General features: G+C 53.6%; 6 protein-coding genes across 6 annotated transcripts; 2 read left to right on the top strand and 4 right to left on the bottom strand.

The window, feature by feature from the left end:
- Window positions 1–111: 111 nt before the first annotated feature.
- PV08_06131 (uncharacterized protein) lies at window positions 112–942 on the bottom strand (the record flags this gene model as incomplete). The annotated part of the gene is made up of 1 exon (XM_016380469.1): window positions 112–942. The coding sequence occupies one exon, from the start codon at window positions 940–942 to the stop codon at window positions 112–114; it is 831 nt and encodes a 276-aa protein (XP_016236296.1).
- A 2057-nt stretch (window positions 943–2999) lies between these two features.
- Window positions 3000–4836, top strand: PV08_06130 (uncharacterized protein; the record flags this gene model as incomplete). Its single annotated transcript, XM_016380468.1, has 4 exons — window positions 3000–3080; window positions 3129–3382; window positions 3506–4055; window positions 4126–4836. The coding sequence occupies 4 exons, from the start codon at window positions 3000–3002 to the stop codon at window positions 4834–4836; spliced, it is 1596 nt and encodes a 531-aa protein (XP_016236295.1).
- Window positions 4837–5394: 558 nt separating this feature from the next.
- PV08_06129 (uncharacterized protein) lies at window positions 5395–6912 on the bottom strand (the record flags this gene model as incomplete). The annotated part of the gene is made up of 1 exon (XM_016380467.1): window positions 5395–6912. One exon carries the CDS (start codon window positions 6910–6912, stop codon window positions 5395–5397), a length of 1518 nt encoding a protein of 505 aa, XP_016236294.1.
- Window positions 6913–7578: 666 nt separating this feature from the next.
- PV08_06128 (uncharacterized protein) lies at window positions 7579–10388 on the bottom strand (the record flags this gene model as incomplete). Its single annotated transcript, XM_016380466.1, has 3 exons — window positions 7579–8140; window positions 8196–8914; window positions 9114–10388. The coding sequence occupies 3 exons, from the start codon at window positions 10386–10388 to the stop codon at window positions 7579–7581; spliced, it is 2556 nt and encodes an 851-aa protein (XP_016236293.1).
- Window positions 10389–11676: 1288 nt separating this feature from the next.
- Window positions 11677–12531, bottom strand: PV08_06127 (uncharacterized protein; the record flags this gene model as incomplete). The annotated part of the gene is made up of 3 exons (XM_016380465.1): window positions 11677–11700; window positions 11749–11908; window positions 11960–12531. 3 exons carry the CDS (start codon window positions 12529–12531, stop codon window positions 11677–11679), a joined length of 756 nt encoding a protein of 251 aa, XP_016236292.1.
- A 512-nt stretch (window positions 12532–13043) lies between these two features.
- Window positions 13044–14881, top strand: PV08_06126 (uncharacterized protein; the record flags this gene model as incomplete). Its single annotated transcript, XM_016380464.1, has 3 exons — window positions 13044–13682; window positions 13824–14496; window positions 14712–14881. The coding sequence occupies 3 exons, from the start codon at window positions 13044–13046 to the stop codon at window positions 14879–14881; spliced, it is 1482 nt and encodes a 493-aa protein (XP_016236291.1).
- Between the last annotated feature and the right edge of the window lie 22 nt (window positions 14882–14903).

Genomic DNA, 14903 nt, shown 5'->3' with positions numbered 1-14903 from the left:
TCCGACTCGACCCTGTCGCTGATACCGCAATCAAGAATCGTAATCTGAATCTTCAGGCTCCTCTTCAGACTCCTCAAACTCCTCTTCAACACTTGGTGGACATCGAATCCACTAAAGATCTGCGCCAGTGTACAGTTCGTCGATGAACCTGTCTGTTACAGCCTGGAGATTCGTACGCATTTCCGGGCTTACGCATGAGAAGAAATGATCCGCTCCTTCAACCTGATAGAAGATCACAGGCACTCCCGCTTCTCTCAACGCAGCCACAAGGAGTTCGCTCTGGGGAAATGGTATGAGACGATCCTCGGTGCCATGAGCGACCAGGAACGGACAAGTCGAAGGCGTGATGTATGTTATGGGATTTGCTCGCTTGACCTTGTCCAGGTTCTCTGAAATGGGACCACCAATGAACTTCGACTCCGCTGAATTAGGGTGATTGTGCTGCTGACTTCCTGGTAAAGCCTGGCTGTCCATCAAGAGGAAGTCGACTGACGGGTAGTATGCCACCACGCCCTGAACAGCGCTTGATATATCCAGATGTTCGCCAACGTCAAAGTCCTTGATGTCACCCGTTGTTCCCAAAAGTGCCGCAAGGTGACCTCCTGCAGCTTCCCCCCAAGCTAAGAAACACTCAGAATCAAGGCGATACGTTTCGTCGTTGGCTCGCAGCCAGCGAATGGCAGCCTTGCAGTCTTCAAGAGCAGCAGGGAAAGGTGCATCCATACTCAGTCGATAGTTCAGGGAAGCCACGGCGTATTTAATTCCCTTGAAATGTTTGGGCCTCAGCTCAGACTCCTTGCTGCCGAAACGCCACTCGCCTCCGTGGATGTAGACGATCACCGGTCGTAGGACGGGCCCTTTAGCAGGAAGGTACAAGTCAAGCTTTTGTCGAGCATGACCATTGGGCACATAGCAGATGTCGTGGATTTCTTCAAATTCCATCTCGGTAGTCGCTGTTGCCCGTCAAGAGTCGTGGTGCTTCCTCAATGGGAGAAGAATAATACAGCTGTTGACTGGGGATGAAGATACAACCGGGAGATCGAAGAACAGGTATCCAGGGTCTTGGTGAGGGAGGACAGGCTATGTCAGATTGCCATTCACCGTGGCGTGCGTGGAGACGTTCCGTGAATGAGACCAGGTGAACATGAAGCATCGATGAACAGTGAACATTGGGCTTTGAATGGTAAAGAGCGAATGGTGAAGAACGATGGAGTTGTATTTGCTTGGAAGGAAGCATGGGAGAGGCCTATGAAAGCACCAGGAATTCGCAGTGATGCCTGAGTGTTATTTCTGTACAGTGTCTTCCTGATCTTCAATTGGGCATCCAGCTACTTGATAGACTGGAGGAATTGCCATCATTGTCACCCTCAACTGTGTTCGACGATGGTCCATCATGCTGCGTCGTTTCAAGAGACAATCACGTGGTGCACGTGACGCCTTCCAGCGTCGCTGCATCGTGCGATTCAGCTGCTGCACACACAGACATGATCCTTACACCTGGAAAGACCAAGAGAATCCTTGAGGACATGAGAAACAATGCCGCAGACCCATGCAGTTCAGCAGAGGCAGCAAAGACCGCAAGGTACAGGTCAAGCCGCCCACACAGCATAAGGTAGGACAACCAACCCCCGTTGAGGTCTTGATTTGTGCCACAGCTGCTTTGAGGAGGTCCAGAGTGCCTGAGTGTCAATGAAAGGACGAGCAGAACAAGAACACGCGATGTCAGCCAGCCTCCGTCATGGATGGATGTCTCGATGCCGACCTACTGCGCCATCAGCAAAATCTCGCTGGTCCACAAACGCACCCAATCGAGATGCTTGCATACTGGCGCCAGGCTCTGCCTCGCTAAGACTCCCGTCACACTTCCCACCGCCCTCGACCGCCGTACAAACCCATTCATAGTTGTCCATTTGACCCGTTTCTTGACCGTCATTCAGCTGATCTTCTTCGCGTCTCGGGCTCGCCTCGGCCCGTTGCTCACGCCCTCGATCTACCTAAGCGAACGAGTGCAGACAGCAAGGCCACGATAAGCCCTTGATGGCTGATGTGTTGGCGACATCCGTTGGTGCATAGGGTGCCAACGAGGGCGTCGCGGGACCAACCATTGGCGACGTGGAGATTGCTAGAGCTCGCTTCTCCTCGAGTTTGCCAGAGGAAGAGATGAGATAGCGAGGGTATGATGCTATGCAAAACCACTCACATTTAACGCAAAACTTTCCTAGACCTGTGATTGTCTGCACTGTGGTCCCAGTTCTGTGTTTCATTGCCAACAGATGTTGCGATAACGACAGAGCCAGTGTACGCCATGCATGTGCAGAACAAGTCGTCTTTGACTGATGCATGAGTGCTGTTGCATAAAGGTCTAGCGATCAGGCCTTCTTATCTACCGGACCACCGAATTTGACCGCCCTTCCCTCAACGAAACATTTAACTCCATCATGCCACTTGGGGCTTTTCCCGGGCAAATGGGCGCCTCCGATACCTTCTTCCCTCCATAATTCGCCCACACTTGTCGAGGGGCAGAGTGCCCGGAGGTGGTTGCGGTACACACCGGCCCAACCATTTGCCACTTGCATGAAGATGGGAACCGGTCGCTTTTTGTCAATTCTTCGGAGCAGCTCATCTTGTGAACTTGAATCATAGAGCCCCCTAGCTGGTGGATCGCGGAGCCAGAGGCCAACCTCCTCGCAAGTGAGGCCTTTCTTCTCTATCACGAATCAGAGTCCCTCCAGAAAGGACCTTTCCAGCGTCCCACAACTTAATCCCCAGATTGCCTCCCCGCAGGTCATGCACACTCGTAGTCTCCCCTGAGCTTACCGGGGAGCCACTTGGATTTTCAAGCTACGCTACAGCCTCGGGAGTGGTGTGTATTGGGGTGGCTGCATGAGTCCCTGCCCGGTCTCATATACCCCTGCGTCCTTCGTCGGATTGATCGTTTCTTGACTTTCATTCATCATCGCTCGAACGGCAGTCATCGCTTGTGTGACAGTTCTGCAGAAATGGGCTCAAGAAGGCACAGGTCTGCTCACTCGAGCATCTACAATAGGCTCGTAACCGTGGCTGTCGCTTTTGGTTCCATGGTGTGTCAGGCCTCCCGACAAGGACATGGCAACTGACCTGCTGTCTAGACCTACGGATATTGTTCAGCCATTATCGGGAGTACCATTGGACAACCTGGCTGGTACCAATACTTTGATCTTCCCATGCAAGGTGAACCAGGCTATGGCGGCAAAACCACAGATGCCATATCAACTGCCAACGGCCTTTACAGTGCTGGTGGAGCAGTTGGATCTCTCTTCATCATGTGGTCAGCCACTGCGCTTGGTCGCAAACGAAGCATTCAACTCGGTGCTATCCTAGCCATCATCGGCGGTGCCTTCCAGTGAGTGTCACTGTCCCTGTGATACTGTCCAGTGCTCATATAGTCTAGGGGCGGTGCCGCCGCATTAGCGCAAGTAGACAGTCGACATATACCGCTTCCAGTACACTGACTTCTGCTCTTCAGAATGTTCCAAGTCGGTCGAGTCATTTCAGGTTTAGGGATCGGCATACTGGTCACAGCCTGTCCGATGTACCTGTCCGAATTGGCACCACCTCAGAACCGAGGATGGCTTGTTGGACACCACGCCATTTTCCTCGTTTTTGGCTACATGCTCTCAGGCTGGTTAGGTTACGCCTGCTATTTCGCAACGGACAAGAACGCATCCTTCGCGTGGAGGTTTCCTCTGTGCATTCAGACGCTTCCACCACTGGTGCTGCTTGTCACATCGATCTGGATTCCACGCTCACCTCGATGGCTGTTACAGCAAGGTAAGATTGAGGAAGCATGGAAAGTCATTCAAGCCCTACGAAAGTCTCCCGACGACCCCGACGATCTCGTTGCAAAGGAAGAGCTGTACCAAACCAAAGAGCAAATCGCACTCGATTCAGCCAAGCTCAAAGCCATCGGCTACGGTCCGTGGATGGCATGCATCAAGAAAAAGAGTTATCGCAAACGATTAATCATTGGGTTTTTGACTCAATGGGGTGCTGAGTTTGCTGGGCCTCTGGTCATTGTACGTTTTAACATCTGCGCTTCTGCAAGCTTTTCTCTGGGGCCCGTATTAACCACCGTCTCCTGTGCAGAATAACTACTCCGTCATCCTGTACACCAATCTGGGTCAAACAGGTTCAATGCCTCTCCTCCTCTCCGCGCTCTGGCTTACGACTGCGGGCGTAATCTACAACCCGGGCGGAGCATGGCTGCATGACCGAGTCAACTCTCGTCGGTGGATGTACATGATTGGCACCGCGGGCTGTCTGGTCACAACGTCATGTCTCTGCGCCATGATCGCCACATATGCCGGAACGACGAACCAAGCCGGCAACGCGGCTGGCGTCTTTTTCGTCTTCTTCTACCTCACCTTCCAAGGCACCTTCTGCGACACGACCATGTACCTGTACGTCAGCGAGATTTTCCCGACGGAAATTCGTCCGATCGGCATGGGGTTCAGCCTGTTTGGCCAATTCGCCGCCACAATCATCTTGCTCCAGACCGCGCCCATCGGCATCAACAACGTTGGCTGGAAGTATTATCTTGTCATTGTCTGCTGGTGTATCGTTTATTTGCCCATGATATATTTCTTCTGGCCCGAGACGGCACGATTGAGTCTGGAGGAGATCTCGGCCAAGTTTGGCGACGACGTGGCAGTTCATGTCAATGACGTGAGTGATGAGCAAAGACGAGAACTGGACGAGTTTCTCAAGAGTAAAGATATCGTCCATTCGGAGGTGTCGGGGGTGAATGAGCCAAAGCAAGACCCTACCGAGATCACCGAGACGGGTATGAAGGTGTGATACTGGGCGACTGCTGTGTGTTGTGCATGTGCACATGGAGGGTGGGTTACAGGGAGGAGGAAGAAGAAGAAAAGTTTGTCAAAGTACTGTCTAGCTAGCTAGGTGGGTGAGGACCAGGGGTGAGATGCTGTGGGATGGCGTGTGCTAGTAACTAGTTATCTAGGTGGTCTCTTTTAATTTTTATTATCTGATATTGAGTGTTTACTTATTACCTGGTACTCAGTGAGAGGTAGCGATTCCTGTGACCCGTCGGACATCACAGATACCTACCTAGAGGTAGTCAAACATTAATCCTTGGTTCTATGTTTACTGCTCTCAAGATGGAGCGTGTGATAGACATTGTGTATGTCTAACAAGGTATGTATGTATGTCACCTCTACCAACTTGGTTTCCCTCACCGTCTCGCCTACATGAGTATCTTACGTAGGTATGATGATGATGATGTACGACGAGGTACTGCCTAGTAGGTAGGTAGCTGTAAGTGAGGAAGTACTACATATATATAAGTCCCCCCCCCCCCCCCCCCTAAATTGTTTGATTCTCTTCTCAAAGGCCTAGTTAGAAAATGGCGACACAGTTGGGCGGACTCGACACTCCCCCTGGCATGTTCAACGGGGAACTCGCCACGAAAAACTCCCACCGCCGGTGCTGCTCACACAGTCTGCTCAGACCTTCGAGGTCGAACAATTCACCAATCGGCATACCCCAACCGGCGAGAAGGTATTCGTGGAGGAATATCCCTGGGACGACACTAGTATGGCCTACGGCATCCTTCTGCTCCTGCTTCTGCTTCTGCTTCTTCTTCTTCTTCTTCTCCTCGACGCCATGGCCTCCATCGTCATCGTGATCATGATCGCCGTTACAATCGTCGTCGTGTTCAGTAGATTTACGGTCCGCGATATCACGGTGAGTGTCCTCGGTTCCATTTGTGTTTTTTGTGTCTCCGTTCACGTTTCCGTTTTCGTTCACGGCTCCAGCTTCGGCTTCGACTTCTGCTCCCGCTTTCACCTCGACCACAGCTTCATCCTCTCCGGGGGGACGACAGCACCGCCTCACGTGGGATTCTTTCGGGGGATACACCTCGAACGAGATGGCATCGCTCGCGACGGCGGCGAAGCCTTGGTCCCAGATCCACCTCGCCATCTCCTCGGTGCCCTCGACGCCGGCGTGCTGCGGGTTTGGGGAGTTGGCGTACGCGATCTTGTCGCCGCGCGTCATGACCGTGTCCCACTCCCTCGTCACGCCGACGCGGACGAACAGGATGTCGCCGCGGCGGAACGTCAGGTTGTCCTGCTCGGCCGCCATCTCGAGCATCGCCGACAGGGGGATCGCGTGGTCGCTGAAGGTCGAGTACGTGATGCCCCGGCGCTCCGCGTACCGGACGTAGTCCAGCAGCACGCCGCGGCCGCAGATCCCCTGTTTCGCCCAGTGTTGGATTCCGATCCTGTCGCTGGCGGTGCTGATGATCTCGGACGGCGTGACGCCTCCATAGAACAGTCTTTTACTACCTGTGCTCTTTTTACCTTTGTCCTCAACCTTGACCTCCACCTCAACCTCGCCATCCCCTTCAGCGTCCTCCTTGAGGACTCGATCTTCTTTTTCCTCCAGACCCGTCTCCTCCGCTGACCCTGACCCTGACCCTGGCGGCGTCACCACCACCACCGGCTGAGAAAAATGTCTCAGGCCGTCCCACTGGCTGCTCTGCTGCGGGTTGAAAGTGTAGATGTCGTCAAAGGCCACGCCGTCCAGCAGCGGCACGATCCTGTGGTCGCACGGCGACCGGCCAAAGTTTGCGATTTCCAGCTTCGTCAGTTCCCACCCCAGGCTCACGCGGCGGCCGGTGCGGATGCACCTCGCCGCCGCCGCCGCGACCACGTCGGGGGTCAGCAGGACCAGGCGACCCAGTCCTTCTCCGCGCGAGCCCGGCCTGCAGGGCCACACTTGCTTCTTGTTCGGGAGGGAGTCAAAGGGCAGCAGGTGCATGGGGTGGATTTCAACCGCGGACTCATCATTACCGGCACCGTCGCCCTTGTGGTGGTTGCCGTCACCGTCGACGTGGTGCGAATGCGATTTCATCGTCGATGGGTGAGACCGGATTCGTCGTGACACGCCGAACGCGCCGCGCGTTCAAGAGGAAGAAACAAAGGAATTGGAACAAGACCCTGTGGACCGGTCGTGGACCGAAAGAACTATTCTTCAAAACGGGACCTTCTGTTCAACACGGCCTACCACTCTGTTCAAGGTGAGGACAAGATTTCAATCGACCGCTTGAAAGCAATTTTTAATTCAAGACTTCCAAATCCCGACAACGTCGGATGTTACGCTCAAGCGAGGATTGAGCCAATACAACCTACTACCGGCCAGTAGGCTTGAGACAGCGCCATCGTCCATGCCCAGAAACCACAAACACTTGGCCTTTGAGGTGAGTTGGCATTCGAATGTCGATCTAAAATCTCGGTTCCACCAGTTCCCCCGCATGGTTCGTTAAGACTTCGGACGTGCCACAAGAAACAAAACTATATTGATCTTTGAACCACAACAGCCGAGGGTCAGACCCAGGCATCTCCCCTGGTGTCTTCTCCGTGTCCCATCCGCATGTCCAGACCCAGACAGTGGATCCTGAGGTGAGATGTACCGTAAATAGTGAACCATGCCGCAATCCGAATGTCACGGATTCGATCAAGCCAAGTGAGTGTGACCTCTTTCAATGGGAACGAGTCGCCTGACCCATCCACAAAACTGTTAGTCCATGAGGTCGAAGCTCTCGAGGATCCAGATGAACTTCTTTGCAAGACCCCAGTATCTCAGCTGTCTCAGCATCGTCTGAGCCTCCTGACTTATGGCATTTAGCCCTCCGTTGCTGTAAATATTTTTGACCAAGCCGATACTTGCAAATCCTCCATGCTGAATCCAAGCAGCAATAGCAGTCCTTTGATCCGCTATCCGATTGGAAAGGTCCAGTCGGACAGGGGACGAATCAAAGTTCGAGTTGGAGGACGGTTGTGGTCCAAACTTGGCAAAGGCGAGAATGAAGATGTACCCCATAAAAACCCTCAGGATCTCGCAAGGCGCCGACACGAGGTACTCATTAGCCACGGCAATGATTTGCGCCGCGTGCCATGCCAGATTCCGGGCCTTCTGAGGGTTCTTGGCCAAGATTGCACCGAGTCTGCGTCTTGCAGACATGGCGCTAGGGTCAGGTGATTTTGTTGGCGAAGCCGAGGTCCGGAAGATGTGGACAATAAGGTCCATTGCCTCGTCCGCGCTGTATAAGTGGGAGTAATGACAGATGAGAGACGCAAGGCTGACATGGGTAGTTAGATCGACAAATTCGCTCGGAGGGGACAATCATCACTCACTTGTAGTGGATCAACTCCGCAGTCGTGGCCGGAGAATACATTGACTCGCAGATGGTGTTGAGCCCATGAAGAAGGGTAGACTTGGTGTGTTGCTGAGCGGCGGACATGGAAGGCAATTTGAGATACTCATTGGTCGCCATGATGTCCAACTGCTTGAGGTCCCATAGAAGCCGGCCTATGTACTGCCCGCAGAGTCTCTTGCTCCAAGCAGGCAGATCCGTCGGGAGCGCCTTGCCTGCTAGCAGGTTGCGAAGAATCCTTGACGTTGGAGCTCCTCGCGCGGTGAAGGAGAGCCGAGAATAAAGTGCACTCCATGCTTGCGCCGAAGGCGCATCCCACAATGGCTCGGCACAGGGCAGATGGCTGGGAAGCTCAGGGAGATCAATCGCGCCCCTTCTGGAAGTCAAAGTGCAAAGACTGCAGTCATATTCGAAGACAGACCATGCAATACGCTTCTCTTCCTCTTGATCCTTCCAACGTAACCATTCAATCGTGGCATTGTCGACAGTCAAGACATCTCTGGTATCTTCATTCTCGACCTCGGTGCTGACACGAGACTTGAGGATGCCCATTCCTCGTAGACATCCAACCAAGGTGCCCCTGTTACAGTCCGCATTCTGATATAGGCGCCTGTTACCGGAGCCTAAGGAGTAGATTTGGTGCAGACAGCAAGCAATCAGATAAGCCGGTTTGTAGAAGTTGGTGCTATCGGAACCACCCTATGGATATGTTAGTATCGTAAGCTAGCCTTGGACTAAGAAGACTTGCCAACAAAGCGATCATTTGAATGCATATTTCGCTCAACGAGGACGCCTGCTCGGTACCCTGGCGGTCGTCAGAGTACATGGCTCCGATACATGACATTGCTGCTAGTGTGACTGTCGGCACCTGCGCCATGTGAAAAGTAGGTATATGCACTAGAGGCAACACAGCGTGGAATTCGGTGAAATATAGGTCCAATGAAGTTTTGAGCACATCCATGGCAGTCATCATACTCATGTCTGCCGATTCAACGTCGGGTAGATATGACGTGGACAAAAGTTGAACCAGACTTCGTATGGTGTTGCCGTTGTCACTGGCAGAGATAGTGCCTTGAAGGATATCCCGCAACGGTGGCAACTTGTGTTTTTGTGGCTCTGGATTCCCTGTATGATCAAAAGGCCATTGTTGGGTTCCCGCTCGTGGTGTGTTTGCCGTACTCATGCTGTCCTTGGGTCTAGATTGTGGCATTCCGGCTCCATTGAGTGATTGAAATCTGCCGAAGAGGGCTTCAGAGTCTCCAAGCATCATGGCTTGGTTAGGTATGTACTGTATAGATCCAGGTGAATATATCTGACCCATCGTTTGCGCCCTAACATCGCCATCGTTTGGGGAGTCCAGTTCAAGACCCAGCCAGTCAAGGCCTCCCTCGGCCATGCCGGCAATTCTGGGCGCTGAATTCGAAGGAAAGAAATTGAACTCGGCTGGTAGGTAGGCATTTTCAAACGCCATGTACGGCTGAGTGAACGCTGCTGTCCCTTCCGTCGGGCTCAGCGCAGGATAAGAAGCCACGTCCGTAGCCATGATGCCCGGGCCGTTACCATCTGAAGGCGACTGGAAGTAGTGGGCAGTCTCAGGATACCCTTGGGCGCCTGCTGAACTCCGAGTATGATTGGGAATGTACACATGGTTCGCTTGAACCACTGGCGGGTCTGAAGTGGCATCATCTTGATAAGAGTTCGAGACCTTGTAGCCATTATTCTCGCATAAGGCCTGCTCCTTCACTTGATGGTTATCGGAGTTCTTTGCGCCTGTCTTCTTCTCCCGTGGCGCTTCAGCCTCGGTGTCTTCTGGGGACACATCCACTGCATATTCACAGCTGGTGGCCGACTTCGCACAGGGCAGACATGGCTGGCCTCTGTCACACTTCAATTTCTTCTTGACGCAGCGAAAGCAGCTTTTCTGTGCGCATCTTTTGCGACTGGTATAAGACTGGTGGGCAGTCCGCAGGTGCCGGAGCAGGACATCGTTGCGAGAGAACTGGCGTCCACACTCGGTACAGGGAAAGTGTTCACGGCGAGCTGGAGGTAGATGGGACTGCAGGTGACGTGCCAAATGACTTGGTCGAGCTACGGCAAGGCCACACTCTTGACAGCGAAGGATTCGTGATTTCTTGACTTCAGTCTGTGCCAGAGTCAGCGAATGGTCGCACATCAGTGCTTGGGCTGGTCTTGAATTGACGAACCATTCCGACACTCTAGTCTCACCGCATGCATATACATCAGATCAGTAGGACCCAGACTTCAGCTACAGTTATCCCTGGTCAACCGACGGATGATCTCTGCAACTTGGTGAACGGCCCATAAGGATGAAGGGTCTCTCGGGATAGGCGTTCGTGTACGGGAGTGAACTGCTTCTGATGGGATCGAGGAGGGCTCGCAAGTGGAATTCGATGCGTCGGATGTTGTCGGTTCGAAGATTGACTCTGCTGCTGCGCATGTAATGTGGAAGAGTTTGTCGACTGCAGCCTGATGGATGTGGAAGTCTCATGGAGGGAAGTGCATGGGGTGCGGCTGAAAACCACATTGCGAGGCCTCTGGAATCTGGGGAAGAAGCAGTGAGCTGGCGTCGATAGAGAGCCACGGGGACCGAGTTCCGGGCACACCGGGGTCCCTGTCTAGGCGATCCCGGGCGCAGTTGGGGGTCCCTGTGGGCCTCCAGCTAAGCGAGCACCGCGCCCAAGGGGTAAAGGCTCGGCAGCTCAGGCTGGTACTGTACCTACAGTACCTAAGACTACAGGCACAGGCGTGGACCCCAAGTACGGTGGGCACTTCCCTAAGTTAGAGGCTAGTTAGAGAGCCCGGCATCCCCAATGTCAATCTGTTCAGCTGCTGGCAGTTCTTCAGGGTGCCGGAATGTCTTATCGCCTCCTCACAGTGTAGAGATAGGCTTCAAAGCCATGACTGCAAAGACCTTGGATGATGAATCTTGTCGCGGGATACGGCTAGTTCGACGGACCGGGAGGCTGACTCTGCAGCGCATGAGCCGAGCAGACTACACCGCATCGATGCGTACACGGCATATGCGTTCGAGGTCTGCCACAAACAAGTGACGGATCTCGCTCGCTTTTATGCGATTACGATCTACCAGCACTCGCCTAAACCGGGAGTGCCGCAAGATGGGCCAGAGCACCCGGCTTTTCGAGTGTTGACATGGTCGAGCAGATTGATATACAGGTTTCTGGTGTTTAGTTGAGGTACAGTCCGGAAGCACAGCTAAAAGGCCTTGATCGGAATAAGGTATTTTGCTGGCCAGTTCTCCCAGGGCGCTCGAAGAGAAACATCTCTATGTGTTTGAGTGATGTCTCAGGGACAGCCTTTCAACCTCTTGAACCTAATGCATGACACCCTGCACACTCTCCAGCAAGTTTCCTTGTCGAACTATGAGGTCTTGTTCCGGTTCCCTGCTCCATCGCCCTCGTTTTCCTGCATATCAGCTTGGTCTACACACATCGGCCTCCGTCGACCTAGATCCCTATCAGAAATGTCTCAATGGCCCGGTGGTGGCCACTTACCTCTAGGTTTACGCCGGTAATGAACTCGGCCTCATCGCTGGCTAGGTAGCAGCAGGCATTGGCCACATCCTTCGGAGTGCTGCCGCGTCCTAGGGGAATTGTTGAGACGAAGCCAGCTCGGTTTTCCTCTGTATCTGGTTTCCCAATGAAAAGGTGAGTTCTGTAGGTCCAAGTCAGCATGGATCGTAATGGGAGACTGTGAGTTACGCACAAGCCCGTGCTTCCAACGACGGGGCAAACGGCATTGAATCGAATCTTCTGTGGACCATACTCAACAGCCATGGTCTTGGTTGCGTTACTGACAGCTGCTTTGGAAGCGTTGTACCATGTGAGTCCCGGGCGTGGACGAATTCCGGCGGTCGAGGCTATGTTGATAAAAACCCCGGGTCGCTTCTTCTCCAGAAAGTATGGGACGAGGACACTGGATGAAAGATATACCGACTTGACGTTGACGGCCATGACCAGGTCAAAGTCTTGATCGGTGACTTCGACCGTCGGCTTGTTCTTGTAAGTCGTCCCAGCATTATTGACCACGATATCGAGGGCTCCAAACTCATCCAAAGAGAACTTCAGCAGCGCTTGCCAATGCTCTCGCTTGGTTACATCGGCCACCAAAGAACGACATCCCAGCTCTTTTGCTACGGCATCGGCGGCATCTTTCGACAAATCCGCGATGATGACTTTGGCGCCTTCGTCAACGAACTTGGTTGCGATTCCCTTGCCGAAACCGCTGGCTCCTCCTGTCACTATGGCAACTTTACCGTCGAGGCGACCTTGGCCCATGCTGGTGTAAGTTTGGTGATATTCGTTGGCTTCGGATTTCAAGATCAGATGGTTGCTCACGCTATGCTAATTCTCAAGGCCGCCCCAACAACCAATGGTGCAGAGACTCTCTTATCAACAGCTCAACGTTGATCCCCCCGCACGCGATGTTGTATTCTGTCGGGCCGTTCATCGGAGTCCAAGCGTAGTCCATGATTCTATGCTGTCCCGGACGTGTCCACTCGGGATTGTGAGGTGGCACACACACACTCCACCTCCGAAGAACGAGTCTTCCTACATGCACCAGACGCAAATTGCGAGGGCACATAGAACCGTCTAATCCCGAAGCCGCCAACATGGGCCAACTCTACCGGAGAGCAACCTACGCACATCACCCCGGACTATTGACCGAGGAGGTCGTAATGCGGGGAACGACTTGTTAGGACATCGAATGAGTCTTTGACATATTCTAATTGAAGAAACACCATTGCGCAACACCTTGGCCCAGACTTCAGCCTCAAAGAAGCATCAAGATGGTGGCCTCGGACAAGACCATCAAAGCGTCGGAGATCCAAAAGCACAACAATGTCGGCGATATCTGGATAGTGGTCAACGGAAGGGTGTACGATATGACCAGGTTTGCACCAGAACACCCGGGCGGAGTCGAGATTATCTACACATACGCCGGACGAGATGCCTCTGAGGCCTACAACGAGATACACGAACCTAATCTCATACAAACCAACCTTCGCTCGGAGGAAGTGCTAGGAGATCTCGACCCGACCACCAGTTTTCCAGAGACATCATCAACAGGCTCAGGATCAGCAGCGCCTCCCAAAGCGGGAGAGAAGCCACGTCTAGAAACGCTCCTGAACCTGAATGATTTCGAGGAGGTCGCGCAGCACTCGATATCGAAGAAGAGCTGGGCATTCATCTCCGGGGCCTCCAACGACAACATCACCCGCGACGCAAACAAGAATTTCTATCAACGGATCTGGTTTCGACCGCGGGTCCTCAAGAACGTTGCCCACGTCTCAACCAGGGGAACGATGCTAGGATGCGATGTCTCCCTACCACTGTGGATTTCTCCAACGGGTATAGGCAAAGCAGGTGGCCCAGAAGGTGAAATCGCCTTGAGCAAAGGAGCGGCAGAAACCGGGATCATCCAAACCGTAGGGCGTCCTCGAACTCTTCTCAAGTCCCAGCTGAATCTCGTTCCTTTTCTTTTTGACATCACTTTATTTTCATTATATCCACCCGCACTACGGAGTAGTAACTAGAACTGACTTTTTCTGGTGCCCTGTAACGCGCAGATATCGACCAACGCTTCATTTCCGCTAGAGGAAATCCTCTCGGCGGCAGCGCCCGACCAACCGTTCTTTTTCCAGCTCTACGTCAACAAGGACCGGACCAAGACCGAAGAGCTCTTGCGCAAGGTCAACGGCCAACCACAGATCAAAGCCCTCTTCGTCACCGTCGACCTGCCGGTCGTGTCGAAACGAGAAGCCGACGAGCGCATCAAGCACGAAACGTTCCTGTCCAGCAGACTCGGCGGCTCGTACTCGTCCAGCGACGACAAGGGCTCCGGGCTCGCGAGGAGCGTCGGGTCCTTCATCGACCCGAGCTTCGAATGGGACGACCTCGCGTGGCTGCGGACGCGGACAGCCCTGCCCATCGTCCTCAAGGGCATCCAGTCTGCCGCGGACGCCAGGCTGGCCATGAACATGGGCTGTCAGGGCGTCGTGGTGTCGAACCACGGAGGCCGAGCGCTGGACGGCGCACCGGCCTCGATCCTCGTCCTGCTCGAGCTGCACAAGGAGTGTCCCGAGGTGTTTGACCACATGGAAATCTTCATCGACGGGGGTATCCGGCGCGGATCCGATATCCTAAAAGCCATCTGTCTGGGTGCCAGTGGCGTAGGCATAGGTCGGTCGTTTCTGTACGCTTTGAATTATGGGAAGCCAGGTGTTGTGCATCTCGTGAATAGTAAGTCCGACGAACGACGCTCCCCCTGTAAATCCTTTCCTCGAATCGACACTCGTCTCGCCTGTTTTCCACACTCCTCCTCCGCCTTTCAATATCTTTATCATCTTTGTATCGTGCTCAAAAGGCTGTGGGAGTCCCCATGGGACCTTATCACGAGTCTTTTGTCCGAGTACTGACTAACCTGCCTTGTGCCTTTTTTCCTTTCGCAATGATAGTCTTGAAGGACGAAGTCGCCACAGCAATGCGTTTATGTGGACTTAGGTCCCTGGACGAAGCGGATCCGCGATTCGTCAACACCGCCGACCTTGACCCTCTGGTTGCCAGGGGATATGGACACCCTTATGCCCGGAAGCACTCGATGAAAAGACGGCCACATCGACTGTGAACGCGCCGTCCAAAACGAGTGG

Source organism: Exophiala spinifera (assembly GCF_000836115.1).
Source record: "Exophiala spinifera strain CBS 89968 unplaced genomic scaffold supercont1.4, whole genome shotgun sequence".
Taxonomy (NCBI): Eukaryota; Fungi; Ascomycota; class Eurotiomycetes; order Chaetothyriales; family Herpotrichiellaceae; genus Exophiala; species Exophiala spinifera.
The sequence above is the reverse complement of the archived record's forward strand: the minus strand, read 5'-3'. Positions and strand labels throughout refer to the sequence as shown.